Consider the following 19,798-nt stretch of genomic DNA (forward strand, 5'->3'; position numbering starts at 1 on the left):
GCCTAGGCAGGTAGCACGGCGAAAAACGACTTTCCCCCTGTCGAGGCACTGCCAATAGACTCTTGACACAGTGATAGGTGAGAACCTACGGGACCACACAGACGGAGTATCCCAGGTATGGAGTTCGATGTATCTGCGATTCATTGAGATACTATCAAGCGTCCTGTCCGCCATACAGCATGATGTGTATGCGAACAAATGAGGTAGTACCAAGTGTCTTGTACATCCTACAGTCTACCGTCACGCGGAAGGCAAGTAAAAGATCAGATTACATTCCGATCGTGTGGCAGCACGCCGCATTATCCCATTCGATATGGTAACCGGAACAGGCAATGTCCAACTCAGTATGTGTCTACAACCACAATGAGCAAGTGAATACTTTCTACATACATACTTGAGTTGAAGACTTTTGGTATATGTGAATGTCGGGGAACGGAGAGACTCATGAAATAAGAGATGTTGAAGCATACGGGTTCCTCGGGATCACTATGTACAGATATACGCTGACCAGCTAGTCTCAGAAAATAAATATTTCAAGATATTTGACATCGAACATAAAATACATGGGCTACCAAAAAAGTGAAACTTCAGGAAGGAGAGGACGAAACGAAATTAAACTCCACGGGTTAAGGCGATATTTGACATTACTGTAGTCATTAAAAATCGAGTCAAATTCGCTACTAATCAGTATGGCATTTCGCTCCCCTCTGGCCTGGTTGCAGGCACTGATTCGGTTGGGAACTTTCCCCAAGCTGTCGTATCCTCTTCTGAGGCAAGCTGATCCGCAACTCTTGTAACACTTGAAACATATCGCGGATACTGGTACTGGAACGGAGTTGACATTCGAGCTTGTTCCTCATATGCTCAATCGGGGCAGACCTAGGGATCACCTCGGCTTCACGCAGACAGTTCACTGAGACAAGAGCTATGTGGGGACGAGCACTGCGTACAGAAAAACGGCAAAAGAATACTGTACCATTCGAGTTAACACATGAAGACGCAGGATGTAGGCATACAAGGCGTATATGTTGTATCGTCACAGTCTCCTCAATCATTGACATTCGTGACCTGAAGTCGAACTTGATAGGTCCCCCCACCATGAGCCCGGAAGTAACACCGCTGTGCCTCTCCAAGACATCGGAAGGACGGGAACTCTACCTACCACAGTCGTTGACGATGGTCGTCCAGGAGACAGCAGAACCGCGATTCACCGCTGAACACGATGTGCGCCATTGAACAGCAGCCCATGCTTCCCATTCAGGGCACCGTTCCAGACGCAACAGTTTATGTAATAGCGTTTAAGCCAGTTTATGCGTGGAACGGTAATTCCCTGTCCCAGCTGCTGCTAGTCTACGACCCATGATGCGGCATGACACAGAATGTTGCAGAAGTCCACTACTTGTTCTCGGATGGCAGATACAGGCGCGAAGGGCTTACGGTGTGCTTCGTCCACCATACTACGATCATCCCTTGCGATGGTCAGATGCGGTCGACAGCAAACTTTAGGATGAGTACGTCTGCTCTCTCGTTCTGATGCAGTCCAACATACGACTTCCCAAAAATATGAATATTGCAGGAATTGACCAGCTGGCCGAATGGAAAGTTATACTGAAGCGCGGTTCAAACACTGTCAGGTGCTGATAATGCTGTATCATATTAGTACCCGTCATCACCGTGTCCTTCATAGTGATCAGCCAACATCTGACGCCGTTCTTCCTCCTTTCCTACACTGCCATACCTGGTAACAAGACTAAACGCGAAGAAAACTAATGCAATCGTTGTCTTTCTACTTGTTACAGAGAACTGTAACTCGAGTCATATCATTATCGGCAGACAGTGTGTGCGTACACGAAGTTACATTGAAATGCGACCATCCGTTCTGTGCGTTTCACTTTTTTCATCGGGCAGTGTACTACGTCACCAGTGATACATATCACGGTGCTTTCCTGTCTTTGACAAACACTATATTTGCCTTCCGTACCATTTCGTTGTTGTTGATTATTCCAATCCGCTTCCTATAAAGGGAAGGTTCACAGGACGCATAATGATCCATCAAGAAGTAGTTGATTTGATAACGGACAGAAGGATTGGTACCACCAACGGTTTTTTTTTTTTTTGCGTTATCAATCTGACTGGTTTGATGCGGTGCACCACGAATTCGTCTCCTGTGCAAACCTTTTCATCTTAGAGTAGCACTTGCAAGAGACATCCCAGGCTATTTGCTGGATGTGGTCCAATTTCAGTCTTTCTCTGCATATTTTATCCTCTACAGCTTCCTCTAATACCGAGGTAGATATTTTGTACTGTCTTAAAAGATGTCCTGTCATCCTGTTCCTTCTTCATGACAGTGTATTCACTGCCGATTCAGACCAAGTAAACACATTCAAATTTTTGTAGCTTTCAGTAATAAGGAAAGAATGATGACGTGTTGAGAGATACATTATAGAAGTGAAAAAAACTAGGACAATAGCAACAACAACTGCCACAGCCACAGAACCATTACAGGATGTTGCTGAACGAAGCTGTATGTACATGCTGCAGTGACTCCTAACGCGTGTAAAGTTGTATTAATAAACATCTGCTAAGCGTCTTGTTTCTTGCAGATGAAGGCCTCCTGGCAGACCCGGCGGAGCTGCAGAACTTCAACGACAAGTTTGAGGTCGCCACGGCCCCGCACGTGCACTTACCCACCGAAGAGGAGCGCATCAACGCCACGAGGAAGATTCACGACTTCTACTTCGGGGACGGCGACATCACACTGGACGATGCTCAGGGTCTTGTCGACGTGAGTACTGAAACTTTATCGGTTACAAGTTTCTCCTGCCGTCGGTAGTTTGGCACGCTGATTGCCGTTAGCTGTTTGTCGTGTCTCTTGCCGTGACATTAAACATGTGGCCATTGGCTTAAGCGTGTCCTTTAGCGCCTTTTCGGATACCAATGTGGCTCCACAAAGACCGTGTAATTTGACTGAAATCATCACGAATATTCACCACACACTATCATAAGACCGACACGATTGCATCACTAATGACACAGTCGTCGGCGACGCAACTTATCGGAAGACACGCTGGCCACCAACCCTGTAAATCGCGGGCCCGCAAGCTTACCTTTATGGAAGGTATAATGGGGCGTTTACACAGAATTGGCGGACAGAATTTGCTTTACTGGAAAACAACTTCAGCGTTTCGTCAGATGAGCCGGCCGTAGTGGCCGAGCGGTTCTAGGCGCTACAGTCTGGAACCGTGCGACCGCTACGGTCGCAGGTTCGAATCCTGCCTCGGGCATGGATGTGTGTGATGTCCTTAGGTTAGTTATGTTGAAGTACTTCTAAGTTCTAGGGGACTGATGACCTCAGAAGTTAAGTCCCATAGTGCTCAGAGCCATTTGATTTGTTTCGTCAGATGGTGCATACATTATAAAAAACGAGTGTCCCTCTAGTGTCAGGTGAAGGCGTGGTAGGACCGTTTCTATTAGCAATGTATCTAAATGAAATAGTAGGAAGTATATGATGTATAGATGTAAATAGAAGGATATGCATTTCCGGCGTTACAACACCTACCTGCTCTCTCCTCTGAATTTGGTAGTGGAATTCCCGTTGCAATCTTAATGTTACCACCCTTGCATTTAATGTCACCAAAGATTGTTTTGACTTACCTACATGCTGAGTCTGTCCTTCCGACAATCACTTCTTTTTCGATGTCTTCACATTTTTCCTCCAGCCATTTCGTCTTAGGTTCCCTGCACTTCCTGTTTCTTTCATTCCTCAGCGACTTGTAATTCTGTATTCCTGAGTTTCCCGGAACATTTTTGTACTTCCTCCTTTCATCAATAAACTGAAGTATTTCTTCTTTTACCAATGCTTTCTTCGCAGTTACCATCTTGGTACCTATGTATTCCTTCCCAACTTCTGTGATGGCCCTCTTTAGAGATGTCCATTCCTCTTCAAATGTACTGCCTACTGAGTTATTCCTTATTGCTGTACCTGTAGCCTTAGAGAACTTCAAGCGTATCTCGTCATTCCTCAGTACTTCCGTATGCCACTTCTTTGAGTATTGAGTCTTCCTGACTAATGTCTTAAGCTTAAGCATATTCTTCATCACTACTATATTGTAATCTGAGCCTATATCTACTCCTGGGTACGCCTTACAATCCGTATCTGATTTCGGAATCTCTGTCAGAAGATAATGTAACATAATTGAAATCTTCACGTATCAACCGGCCTTTGCCACTAATACCTGCTCCTCTTGTCGTTCTTGAACAGGGTATTCGCTATTACTAGCTGAAACTTGTTACAGAACTCAATTAGTCTTTCTCCTCTCTCATTCCTTGTACCAAGCCCATATTGTACTGAAACCTTTTCTTCTACTCCTTAGCCTACTACTGCATTCCAGTTCCCCACGACCATTAGGTTTTCATCCCCCTTTATAGACTGTTTTATCCTTTCAGTATCCTCATACACTATCTCTTCATCTGCAGCTTGTGACATCGGCATGTATACCTGAACTATCGTTGTCGGTGTAGGTTTGCTGTCGATTCTGATAAGAAAAACCCTGTCACTGAACTGTTCACAGTAACACACCCTCTGCAATGCCTTCCTATTCATAACGTATCCTACACCTTTTACACCATTTTCTGCTGGTGTTGATATTACCCTATACTTATATGACGAGAAATCCTTGTCTTCTTTCTACTTCACTTCACTGATCCCTACTATATCTAGACTGAGCCTTTTCATTTCCCTTTTCAGATTTTCTAGTTTCCCTACCACGTTCAAGCTTTTGACGTTCCACGCCTCGACTCGTAGAACGTTATCTTTCCGATGATTATTCAACTATGTCCTATTAGAACAAAATTTCAATTTTAATCCTGGTACAAAGTCACTCTCTCATTCAGAATAGCTTTTGATAAGTCTTAAGAAACCAATACTTTTCCCTATATCTAATGTTACGGGTAAATTTGGATGGTGCCAGAAGCAAATAAGGTATTAATATGAAGGAAAAAACAGCGGTAAATCAGTATGCAAATTTACTTTGAAACTTCAGTATATTTGTATTGTTCTGGCATTGTTCAACTTTAATCACTGTTGCAAGAAGCTGTCTTCACTGCCAGCCGGCCGAAGTGGCCGTGCGGTTAAAGGCGCTGCAGTCTGGAACCGCAAGACCGCTACGGTCGCAGGTTCGAATCCTGCCTCGGGCATGGATGTTTGTGATGTCGTTAGGTTAGTTAGGTTTAACTAGTTCTAAGTTCTAGGGGACTAATGACCTCAGAAGTTGAGTCCCATAGTGCTCAGAGCCATTTGAACCATTTGAACCATCTTCACTGACAACGCAATTAAAGTATAATCACAGGCTTAAGAGCTTGTAGGAAGTTGAAAGACAACTGAAAAACTAATTAGAAGGCACAGAGGTAATAAAACGGTTTATTTTAGTACAATCTAATGCAAGTAAGTGGGGCAGCAGTCATCTGAAACAAGAGTAGTAACTGGTACAATGATGCCCTCACTGGTATAAAGTTACCCTGATTGATGGTGCTAAGATCCAAGGTCTCTTGGCAGTGTAATAAATGTAAACAAACCTCTAACTCAATGCAGCCAATAGATACGTCTATTTATGTCACATATTTTGATACTCGAAAACTCATCCACTAAAACGAGGAATGGTCTCTGACCGCACTCGAGAAACTCGCAAAGCTAAGGTAAATCTCGATAACATTTCAGGTCCTCTTGAGAAGTTATCGGCGGTGCTGCGCTCTCTGAGCGACTGCAAGGAACTATTGAACTATTGAACAAGGAAGCACTGAGCTTCACGAGTCGTAATCGTTATTTTCCGTACGTGCAAGGAAGAATTTCAAATTGCGCTTTCTACGTTGGTGTGAAGTGTACAACTTTCACTAATTATTATTGAACAATAGTATATTTTTCAGAAGACAAAAATCGTAGAATTATCATATAACTGTTATTTAAGAAAAACGCAGAACTCACATAAAACAAAAACTTTATTCTTTTTAAAAGAAAAAAACCATTACGCTTTCCTCACGTACGTACACTTAAACAACAGAAAATGCTCTAACTTATAATGCCCAGAAACTCTTACATAGATTTACTTATTATAGACAAAAAGTAGTGTTAGCCACCATAACGCATTTTACTTCCAGTTGTAGCACTAGCGTCGATTTTCGATTAGAGCGAGTTGGATTTTTAGACTGCTGTTTTATTTACGAACTTCCAGCATGGTAGCAACTGCACATACTTCGTCTCTTTTAATACGAGCCTAGCCATTAGTGAGTTGTGTAGATGCTGCTGTAACTCTTTCGCTGCCGTGGTAGCCCACTTTCCATTGCATACGGTTAGAATTAGCTGCCTGATTATTGTAATAGCTTTAGCAAGACAGGGGTAGCTTTATGTAGAAATTTCAGTGTTTGGAATTAAATGGCTCAAGTACACTTAAAATTTGTTCAAAATTGGCCACTCGTCAGCCTTTATGATATGTGTGAGAAGTGTTTCACTAAAAGTTAACCTAATATTTTGATTTGCCATAATCTGTAGAAACGAAATTCTGTATAAAACAAACTTAATAACTGTATTATCAATTTCTGGTTATTTGAGTCAACCTTCTGAGGACGTAGAAACTTAGAGCTAAGGCGTATAGTTTGTACTTATTTCAGTTTAATATATATAATCGTTTACGATGTAACTAAAACCTTTTGTAACAAAAATGATTCTTTTCAAGTTACAATTTTATCTCTAATACAACCCAACAAAAATTAAAATGACGAACACTCCATGGATGGAAAAATACGTGTAAGAAATCGACCAACGTATGCTCCTTTCAGACTGAGATCTGTTATTCTGGTAAGGCAGGAAGACCTTATGTATTTACTCAATGAAATTTAGCATTCAGCAATCGCAAACACTATCTTTTATGAGAACTATTTTGTCCCAAATCATTACGATCGAAACCACAGTGACATGGAGTACCATGAACATCTGAGGTATCAATACCTAGAAATAAATATTTCAAAACGTTACACCACCAGAAATTATTATTTTTGACCTTTAATTCCTTAGAGGGTTAAGCTCCTCCCCTGCCTTGTCGTTTCTGTGATAATGGTTCCGGACACACTGTTTTGCACAAGAGATGAATATGACGTTCGCTGAACGCTAAATTTCACTGAATCAGCACAATCTTCTTTCCTTATCAGTTGCACCTACTTCATATCACAAAAAATCCATTAAATTCAAACGCTCAACTTCGAATCCCTGTCTGTACTACCAGGCCGTCAAACACTCCGCTTAAAGATCTCTCGTAAGCATAGCAACGCCACACATATATATGCTTAAATGCTGATGTGAGGTATGCTTGAAAGATGGCTGTCCTATTTGCTAAAAGATTTCTGAGTTTTGTAGTGGGTCACAAAGAAGAGTTAATTTGTAAATCTGGTAAATGTTGTCAAGCCTTGTAATATCGCTTTAACATTCCCTTTATAATCATACTCATTGGAACAACACTAGTGACCAGAGATCCTGGGCAGAGAGGTTAGTTTTACTTTTATAGAGAGTAGCAAATAGTTAAATGGCTCTGAGCACTATGGGACTTAACTTCTGAGGTCATCAGTCCCCTAGAACTTAGAACTACTTAAACCTAACTAACCTAAGGACATCACACACATCCATGCCCGAGGCAGGATTCGAACCTGCGACCGTAGCGGTAGCGCGGTTCCAGACTGTAGCGCCTAGAACCGCTCGGCCACTCTGGCCGGCAGAGAGTAGCAGTGAGTCAGTATGTATTGGACAGTCTGGCTATGTACTTGCTTTGAGAAAGATAGAAGCTGGTCTGCCGTGTGGTGGAGGCTGCATTATTTCAAACGGATATTGTAATAGTATGTTCCGAAGCAAATTTTGTGGAAATGAGATTATGTGAATGCAGGAATATTTACAGAAGAATTTTTAATATATAGAAACACATTCATAAAGGTAAAGAATGAGAAATGGGAAGCTGAACTTAACAACCGATAACTGAGAACAGAGCCTCCAAGATAAACTATGCTTCATTAAGTCATAACAACAATACACCCTTTAATGAAGTTCTCACAACTAGAGAAATCAGCAAAATGTTTCTTAAAAACTTTCTTGTGTATAACTGCCTTCTTTGACTCTTACTTCAACTATCAGACAAGTCCATATGCTTCACTATAAAATTTCTGCAGCAAACTTGAACCACACTCAGTGTTCCAACAACAAGAAATTACACATTATATGTGTATATATAAAACGTGTAATTTCTTGTTGTTGGAATATATAAATAATTGTCTGATGTACTGAATAGTCTAGATGTAGCGTTTAGGTTGATCTTTCGCGCTGCTACACCGCGTATGAGAACAACTCCTGGCTGACTGCCCTCTTGTGTTGCTGCAGCTGGGGACGGACCAGCACTTTGCCGAGCCGACGGACTCGCTGGTCCGCTACGTGTCGCAGCTGTCCGACCAGCCCGTGTACTACTACCTGTTCGACTACCGCGGCGCCAGCGGCGGCAACACCACCTATGGTACGTAGGCTGCGACACCGGCTGTAGAGCGCTTTTGTTTTAGAAGTGAGATGATTATAATAAATTTAAACTTTTCGCAGTGTGTTTTCACGGAACGTATTAATCGTCATTAGATGTTTGACGATCACCTCTGGATAAAGTCCTTCTTTAGTCTCTCCGCTGCACAAAGATCTCCCAGTACATGTCTCCATTCATCTACATGTACAAGGATAATGGCAAATCACACTGAAGTGCCTGGCAGAGGGTTCATCGAACAAGCTTCCCAATAATTCTGTTTTATTCCAATCTCGAACAAAGGACGGAAAAAACGATCACCTATACCTTTCCGTGCGGTCTGTGGTTTATTATGATGATCGTTTCTTATTATGTAGGTCGGCCTCAATAAAATATTTTCACATTCAGAGGAGAAATTTTGTGATCGAAATTTCGTGATAAAATTTCGCTGCAACGAAAAACGCTTTTGTTTTAATAATGTTCATCCCATGTCCTGTATCATGTCCGTCAAACTTTCTCCCCCAATTCGCGAGAATACAAAACATGTTGTTCTTCTGTGAACTTTCTCGGTGTACTCAGTAAATCCTATCTAGTAAGGATCCCACACCGCGCGGCAGTACTCCAAAACAGAACGGACAAGCTTAGTGTAGGCAGTCTCTTTAGTAAATCTGTTACATTTTCTATGTGTTCTGCCAATATGACGCAGTCTTTGGTTTCTTTTCTATGTGTTCTTTCGAATTTAAGTTGTTTGCAATTGTAGTTCCTAGGCATTTAGTTGAATTTAGGCCTTTACATTTGACTGATTTATCGTATAGTTGAAGTTTGACGGATTCCTTTCAGGTCTCATGTGAATCACCTCACACTTTTAATTTTTGATTGCGTCTGTAATTACATCTTCAACTCTACTCTGTTCGCTGATACATTTTACTGTTATTCCTATTTTTTCGTGTAAATCCCATCAGGCATCTTGCATTTAAAGACCATACCACACTGTTATAAGACAAACTACATAAACACTGCAAAATTTCGCTCTCACCAGCATAAGAAGATTAGTTTTGAAAGTAATATTTGGCTTACCAAAACAAGCACCGCATTTCCTTGTTAAGTGAGACGCAAAAAGTGTCCTAGGAGTCAGAAGAAACCTTCGTCTGGAGAATGAGACAGATGCCTTGCGCGAACTAAGAATTTGTTTACTATCTAGCTATGTAGTATACCTCATTTTTCATGTTGCTAGTCTTAGTTTAGATTAGTTACAAGAAGCGGTTTCTATATACACTGTCAACTCACAAAAATATGACCACCTGTCAAAAACCTGAAACGTTTTGCAGCACGTACAGCTACCGGACCTGCAGAAAGAGAGTCAGTGAGATTCTGGAAGCTACTGACAGGGCCATGGAGCTGTGGAGTCACGCCAACTCCAGGGCCGTGGCCAGCTGTGCTATTTTACTCGGTTGAGGGAGGACCCATGGTGCGAACAGCCCGATCGATGTGCCCCCACAAACTCATGATTGGGTTTAAATGCGGGGAACCGGTGGCTAGGGGAACATGATAAACTCATCCTAGTGCCCTTCGAACCACGCACGTACACTGCGAGTTGTTTGACACGTTGTGCTGGTAGATGTCATCGAGGGAGGAAGAACAAACTGTATGTAGGGGTGGTCATCTTTCCCCAAGGATAAATGCATACTTGTGTTAAACCATTGTGCCTTCCAGAATGACGAGCTCACGGAATACCACGAAAATATTCCCCGGATGATAAAGCTCCCTGCACCTCCTCTTGTTTCCAGATGTTTCACTCAGTACACTCCAACGGTCATTTGTCCTATGATGATGATGAGGTTCCATACTCCAAGGAGTGTAAGGGACGATGCGGGCAACCCGCACAGCTGTACTAACAAGGCCCTAGTGGAGGTGGTTTGCCATTGCCTCCCTCCGACCGTAGTGGGGATGAATGATAATGATGACACAAGAACACCCAGTCATCTCAATGTAGGAAAAATCCCTGATCCCGCCGGGAATCGAACCCGCGACCCTGTGCGCGAAAAACGAGAACGCTACCGCAAGACCACGAGCTGAATCTGTCCGATGGAACGTTAAATGTGATTCACATGAAAAGGCGATGTGTCACCACTCAGTGGACGTCCAGTTACGGTGTGTGTGTGTGTGTGTGTGTGTGTGTGTGTGTGTGTGTGAAATCTAATGGGACTTAACTGCTAAGATCATCAGTCCCTAAGCTTACACACTACTTATCCTAAATTATCCTAAGGACAAACACAGACACCCCTGCCCGAGGGAGGACTCGAACCTCCGTCCCGACCAGCGGCACAGTCCCAGTTGCGGTGTTGGCGAGCAAATTACATCCTTCGCCACCCATGAACGGCAGTCATCATTGGTGTGTTCACCAGACGCCTGCTGCGGAGGCCCGTAGTCAGCAATGATCGGCGAACGGTCGTTGAGGAGGCACTCCCTTTAGCCCCTTTGTTGATCTGGGCAATCAGCTGCTCATCCATCCACCCGTACACATCTCCGCAGCCCTTGTTCACGCCTGTCACCTGGGGCCTTTGGTGCACAACAGTTATCTCGGCTACGGTTTCAGATGGCGCCATTTTACTATGCATGGGATACTTAAGCCACAGCGTACAGTTTATAAACTCAAACCTTTTGGGAAATGTTTTAGCTCTTGGCCCAAATGCCAGTGACCATGCCATTTTGGACGACCGACAAATCACTTCGTTTCTGCATTACGACAGCGTCTGCACTGTTTTCCATGTTCTCACGACACGCTTCATATCCCCTCCACTACTAGTGCTGTCACCTGCCGTCTGTGATTGGTTATTGCACGATGAAGTCGAATATAGCAGATGATCACATTAATGTCGCTGGGCCATCTACGTTGGTATTTCCAGTGAGTTTTTTTGGTTGTGAATTAGTTCGTTAAGTGATGAGTATGTGCGTTGTTTCATTAGGCTATGTAATTGATAATCCTTTCACACTGTAATAAAACCAGCACAGGCATTTTACACCGTAAAGAACGATGAGTCATTTACAGTGTGTTCTGTTCAAGGGGCGTCAAAGACGAAATGTGATGTAACAAGACCAGTCCTAATCAGAGGGTTCAGAAATATAAAATGGCTCTGAGCACTATGGGACTTAACATCTATGGTCATCAGTCTCAGAAATATAAGAAAGTTTGTTTCATCACCATAGGTCACATAAGTAATGAATATCAAAATACATCATATGATTTAATTGAATCACGGAGGAAGAATGTCAAGAATTAGAGCAAGAAACGTCCTTACACCCATTTTCAATAAATTAGTCATCTTTCAAACAAAGAATGAATTTGTCTTCAACCAAAATATAGTACTATCACATAAACTATAGCTTTGTGTAAAACATGATTCACTTTCAGTGACAGAAATATTCACGGAAAGAATCTGACACATTACACTATTAAAAAAGGCCCGGTCTTACGGAATATGTTCACAGATGTATGAGCGTTCGAAGACTTCTTATGTTATAGAAGGCAATACTGGACGGTAAGTGTGCGTCGGAGAGAAAAGCATCGTCAGGAGTGCCCGAGGTATGTGATCTGGCGGATGATCTGAGCATCGGTTTAAGACTGTTTGCTGATAACGTTGCAGTGCCCGGGAAGTGTCATAAAGGGTGACTGTACAAGATTTTCTATTTGGTTAAACGAATGGAAGCTTATTATGAGTCTGGAAAAATGTAAATCAATGCAGATGTGTGTGAAACACAAACCTATAATCTTCGAATACAGTGTTACTGTTGTGCTGCTTGCCACAGTCACGTCGATTAAATATTTAGGCGTAACGTCGCAAAGCGACGTATTATCGAACGAGCTCGTAATGTTAATTGTAAGCAAGAGGAATGATTGATTTCAGTTCATGTTTGATGGAGACTGTGTAGAAAAAACTTTCGTGACCACTTCTGGGTAATGCTCAAGTCTCTGGACTCCCCACCAGGTCGGAGGTCGGATTAAAGGTAGACATCGTAGCAATTCAGAGGTATAGGGCTATATTTATTACCGGTAGATTTGATCAACACATAAGTGTTACGGAAATGCTACGTGAGTTGCGACAGTAATCCATGGAGTGATGAAGGCGTTCTTATCGCTAGAAAGTATTGAGAAAGGTTATAGAAGGGCGTGACAGGCTGCAGAATGGTACTGCTGCCACCAACATACATTACGCCTAAGGACTGCGAAGACAAGAGTGCTCGTGGATCGTACAAAAGCATATAATCGCTTTTCCCTCGCCCTATTTGAACGTGGAACACAAAAGGGTAGGACGAACAGGGTACCTTCCACAATACTCGTAAGGTAAGGTAACAGTATGTATATAGAAATAAACGGATAAGTAGACAAGTCGGATGGAAGAACTTGTAGCTGGTGGAGGCAAGTTACGTTCTCTCTTGGGCATACGTAGTTTCGAAAAGTGTTCCACGTTTATGAAACCTGAAGTCAGTGAGTGAACTTTGTGACTAAGTAAATCATTTTACATTACGGTAGACGTACAAGAATTCCGAAAGAACATAGCCCTGAGAGAGGATGATAATATAAACAATAAACCCCTGATATGGTGTTCAGTTCTCTTGCGATCGGAAATTCTTTCATTGTTTTTCTTTTTCAGTCGCTCTGATGGACAAACGCCTCTCACGTAAATAACCGAATTAGAATAATCTCTACAGAAATTAAAGCCTATCATCGATATACTGTACGGACATCTTTACGTGATTGACATATGTCTTCATGTGCAAGTAATTTTTTATGGTGATGAATACGTTTTTACTAATGGACGAAGGTCACCATTTGGATTTACAAAATGCTCTACGAAGTTAACATGTCTCACTATTTGCTTTGTTGGCAACCTGGTGTTACTATAAAGGAATTATCTCTCATAGGTACCCCTCACGCAGCGGAAACGAAATTCCTGTTCCTTAACACCGCTAGCACTGTGGAGTGGGACCCGAACACTCTGGAGGGTGCTTTGAGACAGAGGATGGTTGACACATGGAGCAACTTCATAAAGTTTGGGTGAGTATGCAAAATAAGGTATTTTCAAGAACTGCTTGACAGGTAAATTTACATTATTCCCTGCTTCTCTCCGCTAACTTTATGTAAATAGTCGCCTTGCATCGAAGAAAACATTGTTATACACCGGTCAGAATCACCAGATCGGGTTGTTGGCTGAGGTTTATCGCGGTACTAGGGATTGGGAGTTTTGTTAAATTCTATAGGTTATGAGCAGTGATTAATCAAAAAAATAAATACTGAATACTGCAATATTATTCACTCTGTACTGTAAGATTATTTACTCTGTTAAATATTGTGGGCTAGCATGAGACTCTGAAATAACCCAGTACCACGATAACATACGTACGGACATTGACTATTCCGAAGTACGCACGAAATAATATTTTATACACAGTGCGCGACTCACCGCCTTCTAACAAATAGTTCGCGTGGCGCTGCTATTATGGAGAGAAAATATACGTGCTTTTACCCAAACTGTAATGATTAATTTGGTTCTCAGGGGCTACTGGTCATTTATGTACCAGGTTTCACACAGAAACTGATACATTTTTTATGCTTATCAAACGGAATATTTTTCTGTATTTACTATTCGTTATCTGCAAGGCAAAAACTGAGGAGAATCACATCTGCCGTTAAGCAGCCAATCTTAAACATACTGAAATCATTCAGTACGAAAACATTAATGAATGGAATTTGTCCTTACTTTACTAGCTTTGAAACTATTAAAAGATCAAAATACATAAGTCCCCCGCATTTACATTTAATATTAAAGACTGAATTTCTAACTAAAAAAATATCGTCAGCGTAATGGCCGACCAAATGCTGCTAGGGAAAGACAGCTCCCCACAACACGAAGTTCTGAAATAGAGTTATTAACTACAATTAATTGTTGCTATTATGGGAGGTGCTCACTTCTTCAATAACCAACACTTTCTAATAACAATTGGAATATATTCTGATAACTTACAGACGACTTACATTAAATATCAGACTGTGAGATGATGGCGGCCTTCCGCTAGACGAAGCAAGCTAGGAAAAAAAATACAACCCAAAAAAAAAAATCTCTGTTCTTCTTCATCTACATTACACATATACTATAAACAAAAGGCTATTTGTTCAACGCATCGCTGGTTTCGAGCTTTACAGATAATAAACTACACTTTTTAGTATTTGATATTCATCGCGCACGTGGACAGTCTTTCAGCAATTCATAGTTCACACCTCACTATTTTTTAGCACACAAAAAGTCCTTTTAATTTTTCTCGAAATGTCAATTTATGGGGAATTCCGTAACAGTTTATATACAGGGGGCTCCGTCAGTCCTGACCACCTCAGTCAGCTTTTAGTTCTGAAACAAAATAAAATAGGTATCAAAGCAAATGGTGAACTACCAGTTGGACATAAAGTCTTTCACTGCCTTCCTCGTGGTCTCGTACCTAACAAAGATGTGAGCAACAATTCATCTTTTTAAATAACACTCCATATTTTTATTCGGTAATCCAGTTACTCTCCTCAACGCCTGTTTAACAACGTGTCTCAGAGCAGCTTCCTCCTCTACTATTAGCTCACAGTGCAGCAACATAGGATAACGCAAGGAAAATGATCGTCGATCATTCAGTCAACCGTCTTCAGTTGAAGACTTATGCGAGTACAATTTACACCAGCACAGAGATGAGGGTAGAAATGCTACTCATTTGTGGAGAATGTGCGTTAACAGCAGAGTAGCTGCAATAATGATTTCTTATTTACAACACGGGTGCATGTGGTACAGTTGTGTAGTACTTTTAAACGATAGGTTGCATTTCTACCTCCAGTTCGTTGGTGTACGTTGTATTCACACACACTAACTCGAGACAGTAGAGAGAATGACTGGTGTGCATTTGAAAGCTGTCATCTTCTGTATCCTCAGCACTCAAGCCAAAATTTAAGCAGTTTGTAACTGTTTATAGCCGTTATTCCGACGGAACCTATTAAACACGCATCACTATTCATTATGGAACGACATGTAACATTCACAGGCCAGTCCAAAACAAACTCTTGAATAACGAAAAGTAGTGATTGCCAAATACCATAAAAAAGGTAGGCGACTTAGTGAATTCAATGTTTACGAACTTTTTGTCAGTGTGTTAGAAATCGCCTCGTAGGAGGTCATCCGTGCAATGCACATGTTGTGCAATTTGCATAATGTGAAAACTCTGAACATTGGTTCAATACAAAAGCCCAGAGCTATGAACAAAAAACGAATTATTGTTGGGTGAGATCTGATCTGTAGTGTACGCTGACTGCACTGCTGTATTTACCATCAGTCTGCTGCATGATTACTTAACCAAAAACGCTGAAAATCACGTAACATAGAAAACACAATAATATATAATAACATAGCGCTGGGAACTATGCAAGATATTGGTGTGTGTGAGATGCAATTAAACATTGGGTAGTGAGCTTACATAAGAACATTGTCACGGAAAAAAAACGACGAAAGTTTCGGGAAGACAGGCACATTAATACCATATTTGCTAATAACTTGCTATACTAGAAAAATCACTTTTTTAATGGAATAGGAAGATGTACATTCAAACTCATTATTTAACATCGAGTTTCAGCATATTGAAAAAGAAATAGATAACATTACAGGATCTACAATATAATCGAGTCGACTTGTTATTGAGTGAGAGGGGGTATTTTATACAGATTATTCATGGGTGGCAATAGGATAAAAGAGTCATTCAAGAAGTAAAAAACCAGGATGTTTTAAGAGTCTATTACGAGAATGGAATACGACACTTAGGAATTTTTCAGTATAATTCCCCATACTTATCCCAATGCTGGACTATCTTCTGAATTCCACGTGCAAACAATTTTTGGGGGCGTGTGCGTAACTAGTTATCCCCTACTGCCCGGACTTCATCATCAGTGAACCTTGAGCCACTATGAGCGTCATTCATTGGGTTAGAAATGTGATAATTTGAAGGTACCTTCTCTGCCTCGTGATGACTGGGTGTTGTGTGATGTCCTTAGGTTAGTTAGGTTTAAGTAGTTCTAAGTTCTAGGGGACTGATGACCGTAGATGTTAAGTCCCATAGTGCTCAGAGCCATTTCTTTGAAGGTACCAAATTCGGTAAATATGAGGGGGTGGGTGGGGTGGGGGAGTGGTGGGGAGGGGAGGGACAAGGAGATGGACTTTAGGCATTTGATGGTGACTAATATGAATCTAGCGCTGGGTGGCTTCGTGTTGTCACTCAGTAACACGACGCCACTAGAAACCAGTCCTAGACGCTTCTTCAAAATTTGTTGGTTTCACATTTTCAAGCATAGCTTTGGGTAAGTCACACTGTTCATATTTTGACTTCGCTTCATGTAATGTCCAAGAACTGCTCCCTTATTGAGACAAAACGAAGTCAACATGACGTTAACAGCACTTATATCAGTTCGTTTCTTCTGGGATTTTGAAGATGAAGATTGTCGCCACTCCACTGATGCCTGTTTTCGTTTAGATGCGTAAAAATGCACCCACATTTCATCTATCGTTACAATACTGTGAAAAAATAACTCCTTTTCAGCCTCGTACTGTCGGAAAAGCTCCCTCCATACATTCATGTACCTTTCTTTCATTTCTGATGGCAAATGTTTTAGAACCCACCTCGGATACACTTTCTTGAACATCAGTGCATCACGAACATTATGGGGTGCTAAGCAGACACTAATGTTCATCGTCGCTGCAATATTTAACTCTCGCACTGTTGTTCTCCATAACTGCATAGACAGAGCGTCATGAACGTGACAAATCCCCAACAATTTTTACAACCCGTTTGTAAAGAACCTACACACTCGACCACGTGTGTTCGACTCAAACAGCTTTCACCATACTGCACTGCTATCTAATGGTGAATTTAGATGGCTTTCACCCCTTTAGCTAACATAATTCTAGTGACACTCTGCTGCTACATGCTGGTGCAAACCTGAAAGGGTGCTGTTACTTTTTCACTGATCCCCAGCATCCTGTTCGCGAGACAGGCGTGCCAACCAGATCTGACAATTGTTCTAGCATATCACAAAAGAAACGAAGGGAAACTTGGTCGAAGTTTTGTTTTTTTATATAACTTTATACAACTTTATTTATTGAGTGGACCTTGTACAGTGATATAATGGTCCACGTGGGCACACGACTGAAACCCGTCTTCGGAGAGCTATGTTAAGTGTTTATATCAGAATGCCACCTAAAAGTAGATTTACTGTGTGTAACCGCGACATCGGAAACATGCAGGTGGGTGATGTTTGCAATATGTTGCTCAAGCCAACTGCATGTAGTGATCTCACAGTCAGATCTGCAGCGACGTGTATTAAAACAGCGAACTACGACTTCACAGCCGAGCGTCACCAGGGCAAGCCATCAGAGTAACTGGGAACACCACATCGCAATTCAATTCCATCTCTGGCAGAAAGCATCCGATTGTCGACGCAAGCCAAGAGCCTCCCCGCGATATGGAGAGTGTCTTGCTAGGCCAAAGAGCTAAGCAAGATAGTGCTCCATAGGTACCAGATTGTTTATGTGCATGCCTCCTTGAATAAGATAGGACAGCGTCATGTTGATGTATCACTGAGACGAGTCGAGACAAAAATAAACGTATTTCACAGATTTATTGTGTTTCCATTTATTTTCTGTCAACTTTAGTAAGAGGACGAGTTACATCACCCAGCATGGCTGCACTATGTGCTAATATGTGAGAGTCAATCTCGTGTTACATTTTTAGTAACGTCATCATGGCGTGAATACTATATTACGAAAAGTTTTTGAACAGGTGTTGCTGACAGGAAGTGGCTCACCAGACAAAAATACTGAGAAAAGAGGAACTACTGGTCAAGTCTTAGAAACTTTACAAGGAAGAGAGTCTTCTTGATTAAGGTCCCCCTGACAGCTGAAGAACATTTACAAGGAAGAGAGTCTTCTTGATTAAGGTCCCCCTGACAGCTGAAGAACATTTGTTTCGTATCCTTTTTATTTTGCTTCTGGACGAAAAGTTATTTGGGGCGTTCAAGAAAAATTAGACACTTCGTATGGGGATGGGACTAGACGGATCTTTATGGCACCTAAAGAAAACTGATCAAAAATTGTACAGAAATAAACGAAAGCAATAACCCTAATAGCACATCGATTTCCACTAATTCAGTGTTATATTTTGAATGACTCCGCCGGCCGGTGTGGCCAAGCGGTTAAAGGCGCTACAGTCTGGAACCGCGTGGCCGCTACGGTCGCAGGCTCGAATCCTGCCTCGGGCATGGATGTGTGTAATGTCCTTAGATTAGTTAGGTTTAAGTAGTTCTAAGTTCTAGGGGACTGATGACCTTAGAAGTTAAGTCCCATAGTGCTCCGAGCCATTTGAACCATTTTGAATGACACCATTTTGCCTTCAGTTGTTAGTTTACGTTTCATTTCCGTTAACAATTGCGGGTATCGTTCAAATTTGCTGATGAAACTCCACTACACTTTTAAGGTTTCAGTACCGTAAATGTTGCTATGACATCCTCTATTTCCAAAAGCTAACATCAGAACGAAAGCACGTGTAATAAACTAACATTTCCACACTTTTAAATGGAGCAGAAATATGAATTTCACATAACAATAAGCAGACCACAGACCGCAGAACGTACGAATGGCTCAAGTCAGGATGGCACAAACAAGACATTAACGTTTATCTTCCACCGGGCATCAGGTCGGGTACTGAAGTGTGAGCGCTTGGACACAAAACGGGCAGTCTATACCAACAAGCGTAGTCTACTTCACGGCGCAGTTATGACTGTGCTGGAAACATCAGGTAGGAAATTTTGTGTTGTGTTTGCGGGAAGATCGTTAAACTCAGAGAAAAAACAGCTGATATACTGAAGAGGGCAAACATTTTTAAGGTACTAATTATTACAATGTCTGTAACTTTACGCCTAATAACATCCTGTACATTCACACTTCAACGCTACACATTAATCCGAACGACAAATTAATCGCCGAGACCTTAGCTGTAGAAGTCTGCATTTTCTGTTCAAAAACTTTACATCTCGAAAATAACCTCGATGTCTTTCTGGAAATTCTTTCCGAGCAATGGTTTCTTCTTCCAAGGAAAGACAGTAACGGCGGTGCGGCAATACTTTAGAGGCCAACCAAGCAGTGTAGAATGATCTGGGACTTTGTCGTGGAGCAAATACACCCCCTTCA

At 41.7% G+C, this 19,798-nt stretch overlaps 1 protein-coding gene across 1 annotated transcript in view; it reads left to right on the forward strand.

The window, feature by feature from the left end:
* The window catches only part of LOC126198809 (venom carboxylesterase-6-like), an 89,181-nt gene that overhangs the window by 59,510 nt on the left and 9,873 nt on the right, over positions 1-19,798 (forward strand). The window contains exons 7-9 of the mRNA XM_049935379.1: positions 2,604-2,785; positions 8,414-8,543; positions 13,461-13,593. Coding sequence (XP_049791336.1) covers positions 2,604-2,785; positions 8,414-8,543; positions 13,461-13,593 — 445 coding nt within the window. The remainder of the gene's footprint in view (positions 1-2,603; positions 2,786-8,413; positions 8,544-13,460; positions 13,594-19,798) is intronic.

Source organism: Schistocerca nitens, chromosome 8 (genome assembly GCF_023898315.1).
Source record: "Schistocerca nitens isolate TAMUIC-IGC-003100 chromosome 8, iqSchNite1.1, whole genome shotgun sequence".
NCBI classification, from domain to species: domain Eukaryota; kingdom Metazoa; phylum Arthropoda; class Insecta; order Orthoptera; family Acrididae; genus Schistocerca; species Schistocerca nitens.